This window comes from Parasteatoda tepidariorum, chromosome 4 (genome assembly GCF_982258835.1).
Source record: "Parasteatoda tepidariorum strain Cologne lab strain chromosome 4, Ptep-v5.0, whole genome shotgun sequence".
In the NCBI taxonomy this organism is placed as follows: Eukaryota; Metazoa; Arthropoda; class Arachnida; order Araneae; family Theridiidae; genus Parasteatoda; species Parasteatoda tepidariorum.
The window spans coordinates 104,411,800-104,433,981 of NC_141758.1; the positions used below are offsets into that span (position 1 = coordinate 104,411,800).

At 29.5% G+C, this 22,182-nt stretch overlaps 1 protein-coding gene across 2 annotated transcripts; it reads right to left on the reverse strand.

Moving 5' to 3' along the window:
* Nucleotides 1-1,793: 1,793 nt before the first annotated feature.
* LOC107443670 (carboxypeptidase B) lies at nucleotides 1,794-17,550 on the reverse strand. Of its 2 annotated transcripts, XM_043049079.3 has the most exons (11): nucleotides 17,467-17,550; nucleotides 15,795-15,870; nucleotides 12,523-12,659; nucleotides 11,944-12,034; nucleotides 10,945-11,046; nucleotides 10,738-10,842; nucleotides 9,419-9,529; nucleotides 6,374-6,473; nucleotides 4,647-4,849; nucleotides 4,384-4,468; nucleotides 1,794-2,000 (listed from the first exon to the last, which is right to left on the reverse strand). In XM_043049079.3, the coding sequence occupies exons 1-11, from the start codon at nucleotides 17,535-17,537 to the stop codon at nucleotides 1,825-1,827; spliced, it is 1,257 nt and encodes a 418-aa protein (XP_042905013.2). In that variant the 5' UTR covers nucleotides 17,538-17,550; the 3' UTR covers nucleotides 1,794-1,824. The 2 variants fall into 2 exon arrangements, with proteins under 2 accessions (XP_042905013.2, XP_071038911.2); XM_071182810.2 differs by lacking the exons at nucleotides 15,795-15,870; nucleotides 17,467-17,550 and adding an exon at nucleotides 14,198-14,425.
* Nucleotides 17,551-22,182: the final 4,632 nt, after the last annotated feature.

The window sequence follows — 22,182 nt, forward strand, 5'->3', positions numbered from 1 at the left end:
GGAAATTGGAGGACTTTGTTTCCCGGGCAGATTTAACATGCACCAGTCACCATTTTATACACGGATATTCTTCAACCGGCACAATTCGAACTCACACTCTCAGGAACACGAGCCAATGGTATTACTAGCCAGGCTATCCCAGCCTCGGTAGTCTCATATACCGGTTATAGGGATCATGTATCGGCGACTACTTTCCTGAATTGTCGCTGACACATGTTTTGCTCCAGAATTTTAGTTTCGGAATTGCCAAAATATCGATATTGAACACTGCGTAGCGATATTTTTCTCGTTGAACTAGCTTGTATTATTTTTACAATGGCCAATTCAATAAACTCTAAAATCACTATAATATCATATTCAATTATTGTCGATTGTCGTAATGTATAATAGTCGAGATAGGCATTTGACCAAGATATGTTGGTTGGTTGGTGTCGTATCCTCTATAGAATCATATTTCATGGTGTGCTTGAATAGTTTTTGTTATTTCTATTGCATTAAAAGAATACAAATCCTCTTCTGTGGGGTAGTTTAAGAGGTGAAGGCCTGCAGCGACTGCAGGGCAGTTACAAACATGATATGGTGTCAGTTCCACATTAAGACAGTTGCCACAGTTTTGATATTTTCTAGTCTTATCTGTAGAAATTTTCATGATTTTATGATGTTTTGTTCTTAGTCTGATGAGAGTAGTGGCTGTCTTCCTATCGATGTCAAGATTAGTTATTTGATCGTGGGCTTTGATTTTTAAAGGGGTGAATAGTCTTGAAACCAAGATATGTTATCAATACTTATTATCGTATTCAATAAGTATAGTCATCAATAGCAATATTACGACTTTTGTATTCTATACTCATAATATTAATTATGATCGCGATATGGGCATATTTGATGCTCCTATGAGTTTCACCAATATCTGTTGACCTCCGTACCAGTATCTATAGTTTAACCAGTATCTATAGTTTTTTTCTAGATCTTTGCGAAATTGTCTTACGAATTTTTATTCATATTTTTTGTCTTTTTTTTAAAACTCAAATATCTCAATCAATTGTCAAAAAATACCTATAGTTTACACAATTGTACTAATTTGTATATTTTTCTTAAAAATTGGCAATCATTTCGTAACCCAATAAAATTTATCAACACTCACGATAATATCGTATTCAATAATCAAAATTATTTAAAAGAATTAAAACCACCTATACTATCCTTTACAATTATTTTAGAAGATTTGTCAACTGAGGGCATTGCTTGAACTAAACCAAATCTTTTTTGTCTATGTATTTTATTTATTAGACAAATATGACAATGTTTATTAAAATTTACAATTTCTGAAGTAACATTTCCCGTAATAAACAGGAGTATGTAAATTGTTTTTTGAATTACAGGCTGACACCTAAATTAAGTAATTTATGTCTTAAAGAAAATTTAACAACAATTTTGGTAAAAAAAAATAATTTTTACTTAAACATAAAATATTATTTGGAAAATTATAAAAAAAAGTCCGATTTGACTATCCTATTTGAAAGTCCTATTTGAAAAATTTTAAATGTTTCAAGCAATTTTTTAAGTAGCCGTTTTTATGTATTACCGTATATTACAGTTTGTGACTTGATATATGCTATCAGAAATGATCATGATATTATTGTAACCGATATGCATTGTTAACTTAACTTATATGTATAATCAATTGATTGTAACTCTTGTAAAACAGAATCCCGCGTTGTGTCTTACGCATTTGTGAACTTAATAAGAAGGTCGCGATCATAGTGTTGAGTGAAAAATCAGAGACCAAATCATTATAGAAGAAAATGCTTTTTATTTCAGTTCTTATAAGGCTTCGATTGCAGCCTTAATACCATCCCAAGTCTCTTCGCACATGGGCAGTATAAACTTGTCAGGTAGAATGAAACCAAATCGACCGTTGTCCCGCAACTCCAGAGCAAATCCCATTTTGACTCCTAACACCTCATAAATGTAATCCAGAGATGATCCCGCAGCTTCGTCTGAAATCGAAAATTTAAAATTTATATATATTACCTATGGAAATCCGTTATTTTATAGAATGACTAGGAATTTTATGATAACTGGACAAGTCAGTAAAAGTATGTAAACTAATTGAATTCAACGATTACTTGATCGTTAAAGTATGAAATACAGCACTCGAAAGGTCTTTGAACCGGTTCTAGCTGCTTTCAGTCAGTTTTGAACTGCTTATAGCTGCTTTGCAAGCTATAAGCAGTTGTAAGCTCTGCAAGCTATAAGCTCTGTGTGTACGCTTTTATGCATAGTTTTTAAATTGAGCAGAAAATCATCTGCTTTTTCTTATTATTCATCAATTAATCATCTGCAATAGGGATAAAATGCATTTTTTGGGAGAATTTAGCTATTTATGATGAATTAATAGACTAATAAAGTAACTTTGAAATTATTATTTTTCACTTTAACGTTTTATCATTAGTTATTTCATTGAATAACTAGGTAAAGTATAAAATATTTCTTCTATTAAATACTTCAACTGGCTTGTCTAGTTTTTTCATGAAATACCTAGTTATTTTATGAAATAACTGAATTAGATTTTTTATTGCTAACATATATATTACAAAAGATAGTTGTTACTTCAAAATATATATATATATATATACAGGGCCTGCGCTAAGGATTTCAAATTATTCGCCAGAAAACTAACCAAATATCAAAAGTATTCAATTTTCGGAAATCTTTGCCAAATGAATATTTAAACTTTTTATGATTTTTTACCCCATAGAAAACTATTTTACTATAGTTTGTTTCAGGCCTCAATATTATTTGGACCCAATTCTAATAGATCATGCGGCCCATCTATCGAAAAGTACTGTAATCGAATAAAATTTACTGATTTGTTTAGAAAAATTCCGTGATTTTGAGGATCGAGTTTTTTCTCTCCAGTGGAAAAAATCATTCGCCTAAACTCAATATATATATATATATATATATATATATATATATATATATATATATATATATATATATATATATATATATAAGAAGATATGAAGATAAATATATTTGAAGAGTGTTTCATAACGGACATTATATTGGAAGTAGAGTTTCCTTGGATAATGTTTTAGATGTCGAGAGCCAGAGATCTCTTATTTATCCTCAATTTTCCAAACAATTAATCGATATGAAAACAAAACTTTGACAGTTGGGAAATCATGCTGATCTAGAGTGATATCAAATGGCCCATGCCTTTCAAAGTTATATTGTAACTGGTATGAGTACAGAGATGTGTTTTTGGAACCCTATGGGATTGAGTTGGTTTTATTTTAATGGATGAAAACACGCGGTCGCATCGTTCTTTTGACAACAGAAATTTTGTTGAATGTGAAAATGCGTTTTATGGATTAACTAGCCTGATCTACTGGTCTGAATCTGATCGAAAATGTTCAGGATTTTATTTTATTTTATTTTATATCCGTCATTTTACGAAGGTGATGATGCAACTGTTACTCATGACTGTTAGGACAAATTTAGCCTATCTAAAGCCAGGGCTGTCTACCGCTTATTTTGAAAATGAGCGTAAAACATCAATATGAAGAAAAGTAACAGTTTTGTAAAAATGCTTTTGTGGTATGATTTTTTTTTGATATTTAAAAACTTACTCAACTGCATTACCTGGGCTGATAAAAATTTGCAAAAACTGATAATAAGGCAGTGGTTTTGAAAGTTTTCATCAAGGTGGAAAATTGTCGCAAAATTGGTGATTTTTATAAAAAATTTAATAACTTTTAAAATACTTAAACTAATTTCCTGTTCTGAAGCGCAGATAATTTTTCACGGAAAGATTACATGTATATTTTAAAATTATCGCATCGCTGCAAGTGTAAGTAAACTGTGGCTTCTTATTTTCCTTGGCAACAGAGTTTCGAAAAACACTGTTAAATTGCCTCAGGGGCATTAAATTAACTATAAAAAGGGGGTATTCCATGTAAGATCTTAATGATTCTTTTCAGAGACCTGCAGTTTGCTCAGCAGCGCTTGAAGTCGATGACACAAATGCATTGTAATTAGAAAAAAGGTATTCCTAACTGCAATATTATATATATTTAAAAAAAATTTTTACTGGAGACCATTTTGTAATGTTTCGACAACATTTTTCCTCATTAAACTGATTCCTGCTCAGTGTGGTTTTTTTTTAATATATCATGTTTATTATTTAATTTATGTAAGTTTCTATGTCTGATCAATAAGCAAGTTAAAACCATATTTCTTACAAATTATAATCATTCATTTTCAAATTGTTCAAAAAAAAAAAAACATTTTACCCCAAGTTTTATAGGGCAATAAAATATAAACATCAAGAGAAAAACTGAATATACTTAACGTATAATAAATAAGCAGACTCACATATAATGTTCGCAATGCTTCCTAATTCGAATTTTGTCCCGTATCTCTTGGCTAAACCATCTACACCAGCTTTTCCTACTCGAATCTGAAACACAAAATCACATTACTCATATTAAAGAGACTCTTTACTTTTACAACAGTAATTTCCATTCGTCACATATTTAAAATTTAAATATCAGTTTTCATATTTATGAAATGAAGCGTTTATAAATAATGTATTATCCTTTAGGAAATTTTATGAGGCACCAAATAATGTAACCTACCAGTTCGTCGTAGTTGGAGGGCAGAGTTTTCTTGATTCCATAAGGCGTCATCCAATATTGAGAATAGGCGTGAATTGAGAAATATACCTTCAGGCGGTCTTTTTTGGCGATCATCATGTCTCGCAATGCACGAGTCTCACTTTCAGAGAATGGTTTATCACCGCAGTAGATTTCTTCGCAAGGTTTCCTACTAGTTCCAACTCCTGAGGAAACAATGCAAAGTTATTTCAATGATTTTTGAATATTCCAAACAGTGCTCGATATCATTAACTTCCATAAATTTTTTTATTTAATGCATAATTTGTAAGCTAAAACGAAATGAATTTTGCCAATGTATCATTCTGTAGTGCCGATAAAATTCATTAACGTTTCAAAAGATATCGAACTAAGTACGAACAATAAAAACTGACACAATGAACAGATTTAATACAATAAATAAAAATTAAAGCAACAAAGTGGGGAAGTTTTGGAAAAGCATTTTAGGTTTCTTTTGGGCTCATATTCCACAATATAGATTTCTGAATACTTTAAAGTCTATATCTGCACAATTCATTTAAGCTAGTTAACCTTATGTCCTCCTCTAGCAACAGTATTTTTGTTTATAAATATCCTTAAGGTCCCGCAGTGGACTGGTCGTTAAGACACAGCTCCCAGCAGATCACCGATGTCAAGCATCACAGGCTGCGGTCAGTGTGCGGGTGGGTGACCACTTCGATCTTTCTGCGTAGGGACCGAGGGTGTTCGGTATTGGTCCTCGTTAAACTGTTCTACCGTAAAGTGCTCGACTTCGCGCGCAAGTCGTCGGGCTACCGAAGCGGGGGTGCCATTCCCTCTGCAGAGGATCAAAATTGTGATGGCATGTCTTCGGATCATCCTCAGGGATGTTTCCCAGACCGTCGTCAATAGCTTATTGTGCAGCTCTAGTGCGACGTAAATGAACTACAACAACAAATATCCTTAAGAGAAGCAATATTTTATTTTAAATGATTGATATTCTGGATTTTTTTTTCCGGCTTACTTGCAATTGACAAACATTTATTAACATAATATTTAGTTAGTCCTATAAAGTTATTCGAAATTATGTTAAATCCAGGCTATCAGGTTATCATATAAGGCTCTCATTTACAAATAAAAGTTCTTTACAGCCTTTGAAGATATTGAAATGAATGTTAAGATTGAAAACCAATGTTACGGTTAAAATGAATGTTAAGCTTCAAGACAATGTTAAGAGAAACGATATCAAAATAGGTAGGTAGATTGGAGACGATCTGGGACACATCTATGAGGATGATCCGAAGACATGCGATAGCAATTTTTATCCACTGCAGAGGGGATGGCTCCCCTTTGGTAGCCCGATGACCAGAGTCAAAAGTCGAGTACTTTACGGTAAAACAGTATAACGAGGACCTATACAGTGCATCCTCGCTTCCTACGCAGGCTGATAAATGTTGTCACCCACCAGCTCCCTGACCGCAGTCAGTGATGCTTGACCTCGGTGTTCGACTTGGAATTGCGTCTTTATGATCAGTCCACTGCGGGAAATATAAAAATTGATTTTTAGAAAGATGAATATTAAAATATCGTGATAGCAAACTACTGCATCTCGATACTTCTTATAATTCCACCCACTGGCATAGATCAAATAAATTGTTTAGAGACAAAAATAAGTTTTAAGAGTCGACTTATATGAAATATCTCTTAGGCTATTAAAATGTTAAAATATTCACCGCAATGGTCAATATCGAAGTTTCTGTTTGCATCTGCTCCTCTGCACACACCGAGCCAGTCAATACTGCTGCGAGATCTAGTCTTCCTCCAAAGACGATCCTATCAAAATATTTAAAATATTTATAGATCAATCTTAAACAAAGAATATTTATTCTTAAAAAAAAGTAATTTTGCTTTTATTGCATCTTCTTAAAATATATTCTCAGGAATATTTGAAATAATGTTTTAGAGAGTCAATTTGGAAACGCTTGCAGTAGGGGAGAGTGGGGTCAATTGTAACAGGGTACGATTGTAACAGAGCAAAAATTTCGAGTGTCGGGTTCTAGATTTGGTTCCTAGGTGGCGCACAAGGTGTATTTAATAAATCTACATGTACACCCCTTATGGCAACCATTTTTTTGTACTTTTGAAAGAGTTACATCACAAAAGATATTTTCACGCAAGTACTTTTTTTGGTATCAGAATATTATATTGTAACAAAGTAATTTTGTTTAAACAAATAAAAATTAGTAACCGAATATGTAAGTGGACACTTTAATTAACATTTCAATAAAAAAAAGATTAGTTTTGCTAATTAACTAGCATTGTTTTTAACAAATGAAGCTGAAATGGCGTCTTGGGGACAATTGTAACAATAAATAAAGGGACGATTGTAACAGCTGAAAATAAATAATCATATGTTTACAAACGATTACTTAACTCTTTAAGAACCACCAATAGTTTCCTATATCATATATATTATGTTGCACGTGCATTATTTTATTTGTCACCTTTCACAGCATAAATTAAAATTTTTAACCCCTTAAAGTTAAAAGTTTAACCCTTTAGGTCTCTGCTCATTATTATTTTTATTCCTAAAATATCACTACTATTTTGATCAATAAAAAAATATATCACAACTACGATAATATGCATAATTAACTATGTTTTAGTTGAATTTATGAACTGTTACAATTGACCCCGTAAGTGGGGACAATTGTAACAAGTGCACGACTGTCAAAAATTGTTAATAACTAAAATAATAACATTTAAAATAAGGTAAATATTTTTTTTTCTAGTAGAGGATAGTCTACTTTACTCGTCTTTCAATTAATACTAATAATATATTGGAATTTTTGTTAGTTAAAAATAGTTAAGTAAAAAATGTTACAATTGACCCCACTCTCCCCTACTATTAAAAAAATAGGCAAATTAATTAATTGCTAATTAAATTGCCTGGTAAGTCCTTGATTGTAACAGTATAAATGACAATTGTCTCCTAAACAAGGAGACTTGTTATTGGTTCAAGAATGAATCAGATCACAAATATTATATTTTTAAAATATTACTGAATTGTTCTTCTTCATAAGTTATTAAAGTAGAGAATTTGAATGAAATCGGTTGACTGGTTCACGAGAAATTCAAATTTTAAAAAAGATGAATATTTCGAAATTATTTCTTGCCAACTATTAGACTTATTCGTTATTGTATTATTTAGTTTAAAATTTTGAAGCAGAATTTTCATTTAAACATATTTTTCATATTTTATTTGGTTCAAAAGAAAGGGAAATTGTTATACTTAGCGCTTTCATAATTTATGTCGCCTGAAACACTGGTGTCTTGTTCTGCACTAAAGGTAAAATGTTCCAAACAATAATTTTTCAGTTTTGCACATATTTGCAGTTACTTAGATCTTAAAAAAAACAGTTATTCATCATTACAATTTATTTAATGATGAATAACAGAGAGCACCGAAATTATAGTTTTAAAACTTAACTAAATTGTTTTTATTCTTCATAAAGTGTTAAAGTAGAGAATTTAGGCAAAATCAGTTGAATAGTTCACGAGAAATTCAAAAAAGTTGAATTTTCTGAAATTATTTCTTACAAGCTATTGAACATATTCATTTTTTTATTTTATTTTTTATTTATTTTTTTTTTTTTTTTTGCATACTATAACCTTTTGACACAGAATTTTTATTAAACATATTTTTCCCACTTTTTTCATTATTTTGTAGTAATTTAGGACAAAATAATGGGAAAATATTATACTTAGCGTTTTAATAATTTATGGTTACGATTAAACTGATTTAAGTGCAGATTTGTTTTTAAAAAAAAACATTTAGTTGGAGATCTTAAAAAAGAATTAAAATCTGAAAAAAAAATGTACTCGTGTAATTTTCTAATTCTTACACTGAGAGAAAAAAGTATGGTCAAATTACCAGCATATGATAAATTAGACCGTATTCTTGGTTCTATGGAACACCGGAAAACTCGGTTATTTTTACAGAAGCACTTTGGTAATGATCTCGATAAAATTAGCAATAAAATATGGTTTTATAATATGTGATAAAATTTGGTAATTTTATAATGATACCTTAGGGCATGATATAAAAACCAATATTTCGATTAAATTTACTTTTCAGTTTAGTATTTTTTCTAAATGTGTGGTTATAAGAACTATAAGCTTGAAAAGCAGGATTTTCCGCAAATCGTTACCATATGAACGGAAAAATTATCAAATGAATAAATAATTCGATGCATTTATATATATTTTTTTCATATTAATTTCCATGCCATATATAGGTATTTTTACAATATTCAAGTCGATTAGGACATATTGTCCCAGGAGATTTACGGAAAAATGAGAAAAGTGAAAACTCAAAGTAAACTTATTTTAATATCTCAGCATTAGCATAATCTGCTTTTCATACTTAAATTTTTTAATGCTTGCAAATGTCGGGTTTAATGAGTTAAGATCACTTTGTAAATATTCATGTTACGAAGCATTTAATTTAACGTGATCTTGAATTAATTCTTTCACTTCAAAACTATTTCTTAGATATTCCAAGTCCAGATATTTTTATACATTTTTAAGGTCAATTTTTTTTTTAAAAATATGATACCATTCATTATTAAACAAGGCCTATATAATGTTTAATATTTCAATATATACATAGAAAATACATTATAACTGTAGTTTTCCTACACGGGACCATAATTCTGTATAAAAATCTTTGCGAGATTTAAAGTTTAGGAAACGCTACAGTAATACAAATTATTTACCTGGTCCCATGTGAATATATATCCATCAGGATTTATCTCAACAATTATGTTGATTTCGTATTTATCAACAAGAGCTGTAATTTCAGAATCCGACCCATAGGAGGTGAGGAGCTGCAAAATGAAAATAAAAATAATTAATTGCATATCTCACAGCTTGGAAAACTTTCCAATACTTTATCAATTATATAATTTGGAAATTTTTTAGCATTAGAATGTACTAAATTCGAGTATATCAACAAGAGCTGCAATTCCTGAATCCATAAGCTTCAACAAGAAAGTATTAAAATAATTACAAATCTTACGGTATTAGGAAATATATCAGGTTGCATTAATTGCATAATTTATAAATTTTCCTTCTTACTTTAATTGAAAGTTTTTCATCAAAGGATTCATAAGTTATTTTATAAATATTAATTTAAATTTCCACTGCCCGCCTGCGTTAACATCGTCAATTCAGGCATTATTTTTATAAATATTAGTTTGACTCATGTTGATTAATATTAGTTTTACTCATGTTGATTATTATTAGTTTTACTCATGTTGTATCAATACTAATGTTGATAATAAATACGAATTCAACGCAGTTAATAAATCTTACATTTTATAAATATTAGTTTTACTAATTACGTAGAATTCATATTTCTTATCAATATGAGTATTGATTTCAGAATCCTCCCCATAGGAGACTGCAACAAGAAAGTAATAAAAAAATATTACAAATCTTACAGATCTTATATTAATTACATTGTTTATGAAATTTTTAATATCATTTGAAAACAAAATTTTCATAATAATAGGACCTCTCGAGTTTCGTATTATTATTACTTTTTTTTAATTATATTGAATTGTTTATCAACAATTCAAGATATTAAAAAAAGTAATATTTATCAACACGGATTTATCAACTTATTTATCAGCACAAAAGTAAAATTTATCAACACGAACTGAGATTTTCGTATCTAACTAACACCTCCTAGAAGAAAGAGCGCCTCAACACGGATCAATTTAGTTGTCCGATGTAACGAACATAAACTGCGCAGTTGATGAAAAATGAGAAAGATGTCACTACTCGGGCTACTAAGCTGCGCAGTGGTGGTTAATGCGAACGATGTCATTACAGTTGGACTACTAAAAGATCAAATTTCTTGTTAACGGTAACCCGTGCTGAGGCCTTATCTTTACCTGTATTGATCTAATCCATAAGAAATGAAGAATACCAGCGAGCACGAAAATAATTGCTGAACTTACAGTACTCAGAAAACCATATATTCACTAGGTAAATAGGATATTTGTATATGGTTAAAATAAAATGTTATTACTTTGTTGACCATGTAGGCTCCAGCAGCTACAGATGACCATTCCCTTGCATGGATACCGCATTCCATCAAAATGGCTGGCTTGGCAGAACTGTCTCCAGAACTGATCTAAAATATATAAGAGTTCTAAAATATATAACAGTTCCTGTGGACCCAATATATTTCAGTGTAGCATTAAAATTAGAGTTGAAATTTTCGTGTAATGCTCACCTTCACGTTGTAAAGGGGTCTGTTTTCATAACTTTTGCCAATAACTTCAAGTTTTGCGATGTTTGAATATTTTTCACTCAAATCTTTCAGTAATTTAACGACCTGAAATATAAATGTTGTAAGCATTACTCAAAATTCTATTCTAATAATGTTTACCGTGAGTAGTACTTTCTACTTGGGCAGATAAATGGATGACTGCAAGCGACGTCATCGATCATGATTGGTAGTTAAAACGTGGTATTTGATGATGTTAGCAACTGTTCTTACCATTCATTTTCGAGTAAGCCTATCCAGTCAAATATAAATTCGATATTCGATCTCGTAATTGATTATCGCATCGTGTGATAACCTCGCAACTTATAAATTATGCTAAATTAATGGAATATGCAATTAATGTTTAGCAAAACAAAAGAAATTAGCTATCTATTTTCTTGTTGTTGTTGTTGACGTATGCCTGTTTAGGCAGAGGGGATGCGATTGTTCTTGTTTCCCAGTGGAGCCATCTATGGCCAAGAATTCAACTTCTGCCACACCGTACGTCGCACCCGTTTATAGGGCGAACCGATTCATACATCCATTCATTCATCTACTGACCGTAATTTTGACCTGAATCAGAGAACGATCGATCTCCAATCCAGTACCCCCAGAGGTATTGATTTGTTATGGGAACATGGAGGACTTTTGCGACTCGACAGATTTAAAGTGCATCAGTCACTTTACTCTTTGGCCAGCGAGGTTCGAACCCACGAACTCTCGGGCCCAGTGCCCTACCGATCAGGCTATCCTGGCCCCATTTATTTTCTTTTATTAACGAAAAGAACTCGGGTAAGAGACAAGCCTAACAACTGTAACGTTGATACGCTATCTTGTTTACATATATAATTACCTGAATACATAAATTGTATTCAAATAAATGAAGCTTTGTAACGCTGATCACAACTGAAGGAACATCTCCTTATCTATCAAACTGACGAAACAAATCAAAAAAATAATGCTTACCACTTCATATTTGTGATATTTGCCGAAATTATACTCCTCTGCTCTGCTGAAGTTTGTTGGAGCATTTTGAATCCTTTCTGCCTCAATAGCACTGAAATAATATTTAATTTACTTAAATTAAACAAGAAAAAATTATAATTCATTCGCGCATAATTCATTAAAAAAAAGAGACCCACATTAGGTTAATAAATAAATAATGATGTAAGAGTTTTAATAATGCAAAAATAATGTGTTGGTAAATGTCTTTTACGTTGTTTTAGCGCTTTTTCAAATTAGTTTTATGTCATCCCTTTTCTTTACGAAATGATAAAAGAAAATTTTTTAACTAGTGTTATTATCCGAATTGACTGAGTAAAATTTAATACGGTTTTCAAATAAATAAAGAAACAAAACAAAATATAATAATAAAAAAAATTAGTGTTATCGATTTATATATCAATAAAATAGATTTTTTCCACTCATTATTGAAAAGACATTAGGTAATTAAATTAAGAAAATGGTAACATCAGTTCAGACTTTTAAATTAATATACTGTACTCTAAATCTGAACTAAAATCTGTAGAATGTGTAATGAATTACCTTTGCAAATTCGAATAAGCCACTTCATATTGCAGACCCTGTTCTTTTAGAAGATGTTCGACGGGCTTAATCAATTCCGGTCTTAGGCGTGTCATCACTGGGGCACCAACAAATCTCGGTTCGTTCCATAGGTCAACCTTTTAATAAATAACAATTGATAAGAATATGAGCTCCCAGTATATGTTTGCAGAAAAATACCGGGTCTGCGTTTCTATTACTATTTTTATTATTATGCACTAATTCCCCCAACGTCTATATTTTAGCTTGGCGTCTTTACATATTTTAAGATCATAAAATCTAAATAATATAACAATCTCACATAAACAGGGATTCAGTTGAAAAATAAAATCATTCGCATTCCAAATCCATTTTTTGAAGAAAAAAATTAACAATATCAAAATAATCATTTTATTCGTTCTTAATCTTCTCTTTATCCTGATAATTAAAATCTTCCTAAAAACTAACATTTATAACAACTAATATTTTCCCAAAAATCATTTTATTGACAAATTTTAAACAAATTACATGATATATTGAATTACATGTTCTATAGTATAAATATATCTAAAAAAGCAAAACTCCAAGATTGCTAATTGCTAAAGAAATACTGATAAACATATATAAAAAATTTTATTTTGAAATTTGAATTCATCAAATTCCTGCTATAAATTTTAGCCTTCCAATTAAATTAATATTTTAAATAAACTTATTGATGAGCAAATATCCTTTACAATGACTTGAGAAAATTTAAAAGTTAATTTTCCCAAAAAACATTTTGTAGACAAATTTTAAACAAATTACATGATATATTGAATTACATGTTCTATAGTATAAATATATCTAAAAAAGCAAAACTCCAAGATTGCTAATTGCTAAAGAAATACTGATAAACATATATAAAAAATTTTATTTTGAAATTTGAATTCATCAAATTCCTGCTATAAATTTTAGCCTTCCAATTAAATTAATATTTTAAATAAACTTATTGATGAGCAAATATCCTTTACAATGACTTGAGAAAATTTAAAAGTTAATTTTCCAAAAACATGCTTTTATTTGTTTTATCTGCAAAAACAAACATTCATACCACTCCTTTTCTTTGAAAATAATAAAATATTTGAAAAATTTAACTGTCACAGTTTATTATTTTTACAAAGAATTGTACGAAAAAAATAGTTTTTGAAAAAACTAAACTGATTCTACGATATAATTTGCGTTTATATAAAAAAATTCGCTTTCGTTCTAAAAACTGTACTTAAATATTTCCATTAGTTTTTTTTACATTAAAAATAATTTTTACAGTGAAAATAATTTTCTCCTAATTTCACATAGTAATTTTTTTTTTTACAACAAAAGCTATATTAATTATTTTCGTTTCAATTTTAAACTTGTTTTACATTGAAAACTATTTTTACATAAAAGAAATATTTTTACATTTATTATATTTTTACAAATTATTTTCAAATATAAAATTACTTTCGTATTAAAACTTATTCTGTATACGATTATGTTTAGATTGAAAATTAGTTTTACATTGAAAATTATTTTTACTTTAATGTTTGTAGGGAACAATTTTTATTACAAATTATGTTTAAGGATTTCTGTTTAAGGATTGCTGTTTAAAAATTAATACTATCTTTTTTTTTTAAGATTAACATTATTTCCTAATACTAACTTGATTTCGCAGAATAAAATCAATGCTTATCAAGAAATTCAAGCGCAGCTACTTAAACGACACCCATAAACCAAGATTTAAGAAAGACATTTTCTTTAGAGAAATTAGTCTCATCTCTTTCTTAACAAATGTAGATAAGAACTGAAATACAGTTTCCGATAACTGTTTCACTTTAATGAGGATTTCAGTAGTCGATACCTGTTATCGAAACAACGGTTATTTGTTGACTCGTTCGCAATCACTGGTATTTTCCTCAAAAAGATCTATTGTTTCGAGCTTTAAGTGCTTTATTCTTGTTATCTTCTTCAGCCTTTCTGATTTATCACAAGAAAGTTACGAAGATCAACAGTTTGTAAGTTTTTTTCTTTATCGCTATTGGAAGTTTAGTTTAAAAGCACTTTGAATTATCTGAACGAACTATTAAGGGAATTTTGCAAAGGAATTTAATTCTTATTTGTTGGAGGCTTATTATTCTGGTTGTTTTTCAGTTGCAATGGAATTTTTAACTCGAAATTCTGAATAAAATAAACACATTTAAATTGAAAAGTTTACCTTCAACTCGTTCCCATTGCAGTAGAATATATATATATATATATAGTATCGCCAAGCCAAAAGTATAATTAATATAATTTATCAAACATAAACGTCATCGAACTTCGTAAAACGCTGTTTCCATTTAAAACTGTTCATTATTTTTTTCATTTTGTATCTATTCTGTAGTTAATTACGAAATAGGCAAAAGTGCATGTAAATACTTATTTTTAAAAAAAAGTAATTTATTTAAAAAATGCCCTTAATTTTTGCAATTTTTACTTTATGAACTATTTACTTCTCATTTTCTTTTGTAAGGTCCATGTACATAGCACATTTAAAATATTGATATAATTGCTTTAATTTTCCAATATAACTAGTACAGATTAAAAACAAAAGTTAACATTATTTAAAACAATTTATTGCATAAATATGCGTCAAAAACAAGAAATAAGTGTCGAAACACGTGCAATCATTATGGCACCTCATGGCGAAGGTTATTCAAGCAGACAAAGTACCTCTAAAACTCCATTTTTTAGGAAAAAAGAAACTGGCCAAAAGAAGAGTCGCCAACTATTAGGGAGACCTAGAAAAACGTCCAAACATGAGGATAAGTATATCAGCATTCAAGGTAAGCGGCAGTAGACTCTAACAGAAATTAGGAATTTAATGCTACGAGGCTGTAAGTAACGAGTTAATCGAATCTAATGCTACGAGTAACTGTGTCAGTAAGTACTGTACAACGTCGACTTTGTGACTATATGGTTCAAAAGATTGTGTAGCTGCTGGAAAATCTCTTTTGAAAAAACAAAACATAGTTAAACAATTGCAATGGGTTAAAAAGCATGCTAACTGATCTTTATTTAAAATTTGCATTAATTCCGAGATTTTAAGATATATATGCTAATTTTTACCCTCCAACAATATTTACAATTATTTCCTCATAGACTTAGTAACAATATTTTATGACGAAATTCTTTAAATGTTTTATTCCCTTATAGACCTTTATTAACAATATTTTATGCAAACGTTCTAAAAATGTTTTAAAACTAAATAAAATACTTACGGAATATTTTTCCCGCAACTCGTGTAACAATTCCAAGTGTTTCTCCGATTTAGGAGTTACTGTTAATACTTTATGCCTAAAATTAAGAAGAAAAAAAAGTTAAAATTTAACAATTAAATACAAAATTTGAAATTTTATGTGTTAGTAGACAACTGGAATAATGTTCTATAATTAGTTTCTTGTGAAATTGACAAACTGATAAACACGTATAGTGCTACAAAATTATTATTTGCAAATTTATTGAACTTTTTTTTAAAAATCGGTGCTGTTTAATTGACCTATTCGCATTTCGGGAAGATGTGGAAAATAATTGCTAAAGTTATCATTAATTCGATATAATCGATATAATATTAATTATTAAAAAAATTGAAATGCGCAATTTTTATTTTATAAAAAAATATACTCTTTTTTTAGTACAACACAAGCTCAAAACATTAATTTTTAAACATATTACAATAGTTAAAATTTTGTAAGTCGTTTTCATATTTTGTAATCTGGCAATCTTATTACGAAAATATTTTAAATCAGCTTTGAAAATTTTTCTGTACACGTAAGTTTGTTTGAATTCGCAACTCGCCTCATGGATTTAGTTATAATTTTTTCTTAACATTTTATTTTCTGTTTTTTATGTGATATTTGTTACTTAATGTATCCTATTTTGTTCTAAAAAGATATTATTGAGTGCTCCTCACACTATTTGTATTGATATATTTTGATTTAGCTATATTGATACAATATTAGAAAGTACGCCTTTTTGAGGATATAATCGTGTGAGCTGATGAAGATATTATTTCTTTTCTTACCCGGATTTTTATTGAATTAATTTTTTTATTATTGTGTTATTTCGTCTTATTTTATTTTCTCATTTCATTATTCTGTAATTTTCCCATGTTTTCCCTTTGTATATTTGAACTTTATATATTAATAATCGCATTTATAAGTTTAAGTAAGAACAGAATTTTCTACCTTAATTTACAGCTCGATTCTCAGAAGATTAAGGAAGTCGCTGTAATTAATAATAGTAATAACAATTAATTTCAAACCAAATTGCCTCACCAACTACAATAGCTGTCAAACGCTGAAATAGTATACAAAAATCATAACAAGCGCTAAAACATATCACTTAGATGGGTTCTTTCTTGAGCAACAATCCTAACAGCCTTTAGAAATTTATTAATAATAATAAATATTTCCAAAATAACTAAAAGTAATAGACCAAGTTATTAATTTAACATAATGGAAAATTTTATTAATTAACAAAAATTTTAAAATAATTTTTCATTTATTTCATGTATTGAAACTGTAATTATTTAATACATCACTTGCATTAAGAAAGTAATTTTTTAACAAATATTCTTTATGACATCACTTAGGTAAAATAACGTAAAAATATATTAACTTAGAAGAAAATATAAATAACACAGATATGCGACGAATATTTTAGCCTCATTCTCAATTCAATTAACTTTTATAATCAAAAGATATTTATAATTTAAATGTTATTCGGATGGATAAATCTAAAGAGTCATTAAAGTTTCCTACTTTTGAAAATTCTCGAAATTCGCTAAACTTATAAAACCGCCGCGAGGAGAAAACACTCCTTCACACAAACAATGAGGCTGTAATTAACAATAGTTAGAACAATGCTTTAATTCAAACCGAATTGTCTTACCCACTGTAATCTACATAAGCCGTAGACACTGCAAATATGCAAGACAACAGGAGAACTGTTGAAAGTTTCATTTTGAGGGATCTGATTTTCTTTCAGCTGAGATCCCAACAGCCTTAAGGTATATAATGTAAGATAAATATAAGTCAGATAAGTTATAATTGTAAGATTAAGGTTTATAATGTAAGATAAATATCAAATTTGTTGACGTAAACTATCAGTGATCAACATATCTGTTACAAATGTTGAGTTTTGGGTGATAAATTTGATTAGACACTTTAAAATTCTAAACTTTGATTTTTATTGTATAAGACAATGAAGTGATAAAATTGTGTCAATAATCTTGACATTGTTTTTAATGTTTCATTAACGTAAGTTTTCTGGGTCTTTCTTGATGTGTGAGATAGGGTTACTAGTTGAAGGATATTTTTGTTTAGAAAACGAGATAAAAGCATATCATTTTAATATTGTTAAATATCTAATCACTTTATTTAGAATATTACTTCATGTATGGTTACTAGTTGAAAGATATTTTTGTTTACAAAACAAGATAAAAGAATATCATTCCTAATATTGTTAAATATCGAAACACTTTATTCATAATATTTACTCCATTAGCGGTTATATTTTATTTTAAACAATTTTTTTTAAATAAATGAGATTATGATTTTTGAACTTTAATTTAGTAGCAAATATAAAATAATTTTTCTGATACTATTGCTAAAAGTATTGATTTTTGTATGTAAACTAGAAAGAAGATGATAATTTGGCGGAAATATAATCTAATATTTGAAATATTTAAGCTTAAGAAAACGTTCTCTACGAAGGAAATTTTCATTCCAAAAAAATTAAACTTAAGGAAAGAATATTTTCAAAGAAAATTAAATACTCGGTTCTTTTAATAAAACAGCTTGTTATCACAGTCGAATTTTATTATTATTATTATTACAGTTGAAATGTTTTTCAAATGTATGGCGCGTTTAAGTTACATAGAATACGAATGTTTCAAAAGTTTGTAAGAGTTTGATTAATTAGTTAGAGAGATTAAAAATGATGATTTTTTTACGAAACAATATTTTTTTTGACTTATACAAAGTATAAATCACGTGTAAAAAAAACTATTTCACTTGCAAAAATACTACTCTATTATACAAAAATACATAATTACTTAACTTTTACTTCATTCTAGAAACTTGGGTGTAAATAAATACGTTAGAAATAATTTCGTGCAAGGTAGTTGATCTCTACTGTATCTCTTCTATGTAAATTTAACGGAACGATAATTATTACAGGAGCTGAGGCAAGAGCTTATAGGAACAGTTCTAAACTTTTTAAATTCACTGACTACACTGAAAGTCCAAAAATATTTCCAGAATTAAAAGAAAAAACTGCAAGTTACGAGGATGAAAACTGAATAATCAAATATATTCAAAATCAGCAACGTGGTTCCGAAAAAGTTCTAAAGCACTCAACCGTTTATTTATTATTATTTTTTGGAATTAAACACATTTGCAGGCTTGTGTGCTCAACTAAGGCTGACAAACCTTTGTCAAGTAAAAAGACAGATAGCATAATACAGAGGACAGCATGAAGATACATCCAGGGTATCAGCGGTGGGCATAACCTCTTGACCAGGGAGGCCCTTCGTTTATTTTTATACATGCATAATGTAGTCAAGCATTTACATTACAAAATAAAACTTATAAGCCCTGGTGAAGTACAATAGATAGCACAAGTTAGAGAAAGTGCTTTTACTTTTTATTTACGTCCCACTGGAGCTGCATAATGGGCTATTGGCGATGGTCTGGGAAACAGCCCTGAAGATGATCCGGAGCCAACATTAATACGTCACATCCCGTTTTACAGGGTAGACACATTCACACGCCCTTCATCCAACCGCAGATTGTAATTTTGATCTGAATCAGAGCACATTCAACCTCCGATCAGACCCCTAGAAGTATTGATTTGTTAGTGGAACTTGGAGTATTTAGTCACCATTTTGTACACAGGGGACTTCGTCCAGCTGGGATCAAACTCATGACCTCTTGGACATGGCCTGAACACCCTATCAGTCAGGCTGTACCGGCCTCAGTTAGAGAAAGACAATACACTGGTACACACAAGATTACAGTGAAATTTGAACCCACTACCTCCATGCTACAGAGAGTTTGACGGAACGGCGAGGCCATATCCGGTCAGAGAGAACCCACTTGAGTGGTCAATATAAGGAATTTCTGAACACAACCAAGCTAAAAAGTGCCTAACTTTAAAGTACCGAAAATTGTGCTTTGTATTCTTAGTTATATCAAAAATTTAAAACATAAATTTTATATTTAAATTTAATATTTTTTATGTTGTTGTTGTAGTTCCTTATGTCGCACTAGAGCCGCACAATGAGCTATTGGCGACGGTGTCTGGGAAACATCCCTGAGGATAATCCGAAGACATGCCATCACAATTTTGATCCTCTGCAGAACGGATGGCACCCCCGCTTCGGTAGCCCGACAACCTGCAAGCGAATTCGAGCACTTTTGTGGTAGAGCAGTTGAGCGGTGACCAATACCGCACACCCTCGGTCCCTACGCAGACTGATCCAAATGGTCACCCACCCGCTCACTGACCGCAGCCAGTGATGCTTGACTTCGGTGATCTGCTGAGAGCCGTGTCTTAACGATCAGTCCACTGCCGGGACAATATTCTTTATGAGAATTTTTTTGAAAAACTCATTACATGGTAAGAAGATTACAAACGATTGAAAATGTGCGTGTAATTATAATAAAGAAATGACTTTGAAAAGCGCCCCTTGGTTTCTCTATAAAAGGGAAACATTATCGCTAAATAAAAAGTATATGTTCATTTGACTTTGCTACCTTGCGTAGCATTTCCTTTAAAATAAATTTTTATAAACATTGTTTTGACGGAAAATATATTACTTAATGACTTTTTCCGGTAACATCATTACAGAAATAGAAACATTTAGTAACCATTTTATTAACCATTCACAAAAAGTAATTTTAGAAAAATCACCAATCAAGTTTTAAGTACCAATTACGATCTCAAAGGCATATCTTAGAGAAGAATTCAATTCATTTTATCCTTGAAGTAAAACACTTTTATAAAATTAGAGTAAAGTTTTATTCTTAAGTTCATTCACTAATGAGTCGTCATTATTGTAGTTTTATTACAATTATTGGAAATAGGGTACCGGAAGAAAAACACTGTTCTCTAAATTGAATACGCTTAATACAAGTGTTTTACTGAGGTTATTACGCAAAATATGTTTTTTTTTTAATTTATCTTATATCTTCTTCGTTATAAGAAATACGCAAATTCTGTAATTTATATTGGATTATCATATATTTTCTTTGCTCGATTGAGAAGCGAAATTCTTTTATTTTGAAATTAGAATTTTTCCACATGATTACTTGTACTATGAAGAAACATGCTTTTAATGAAAATAAAACAGGATATGCCTTATGCGTTTGTTAAAATTTGTCCAAAATATACTAATGGTTCACTCTGCTAATTGACAAAATTTTGGGCTGAATAAAGCTGTAGATTTTTTTTTCTAGTTACGAAGAGATAGATGAAAAAGTTTGAGGAAAATTTTTTCCGGAAATATACATGGAGAAAATTGCGATACTGGTAAAATTACCGTACTTTAAGGTAACGAAATTAAAATGGTAAAAAAAAAATTAATTGAAAAAAAAACGTAACTCTGGCTAACAAAACCAAAATATACGATATTTATACCATCCATTTAATAATTTTTTCGTTCGTATGATAACGGTTCACAGGAAATTCTGGTTTTCAAAATCATAGTTCTTATTACTACACATTTAGTAAAAAATATTAAAGTGGAAAGTAAATTTAACCGAATAAATGAATTTTATGCCATGCTCTAAGGTATCATGATGAAATTTTATCACATGTTATAAGACCATATGTCATTGTTAATTTCCCCCCAAAATCATTCAAAAAAAGCACGTGGTTAAAAATTATGCAGCCATTGTATTTCCACAGAACATGGAAGGGGAATTAGGGTTACTCGCAGTTAGGAGGTTAGATCTACTATTATTTAAGTGATATTTCAATAAATATAACTACATACATTAGTAGTATTACAACGTAAATATGAATTTATTCATATGTGAATATGAATTTATTCATATGTGAATATGAATTATTCATATATGAATTTATTAATTTTAAATATGCCTACATTATAACCTGAACAGGAATTCAAACCTATTCATATTTTACATGCTTTTGATACCTAAGCATGAAATATGGCAACAAAGTCAATTTTTATTTAGAAATATATTGCTGATGAAGGAAATACGATAAAAAAATTTAAAAATAATTTCAATTAATTAAACTTTATTGATTTTTTATTATTTTTAATTATTCCACAAAAAATATAAATTTTAATTTCTTAGCTTCACATATTTTAGGATACTTTTCATAGTCACGACTTAAATTTTATTACTCTAAGTTTTTATTAAGCTATTTTTTCTCAATTTAATCGTGAAGCAAGATTCTACTAAGTTGAAATAATAAGATATATATATGTTATAAAGCTGTCCATAAGTTTACTTGGATTAAATTTCCTACCTTTCTAATAATTTTCCATTGTAACTAAAAATTTCAACAACCAATTATATATATTTTTACAAAATAATCGCTTTGTACAAGGAAACAAACCGAAACAAAATCATA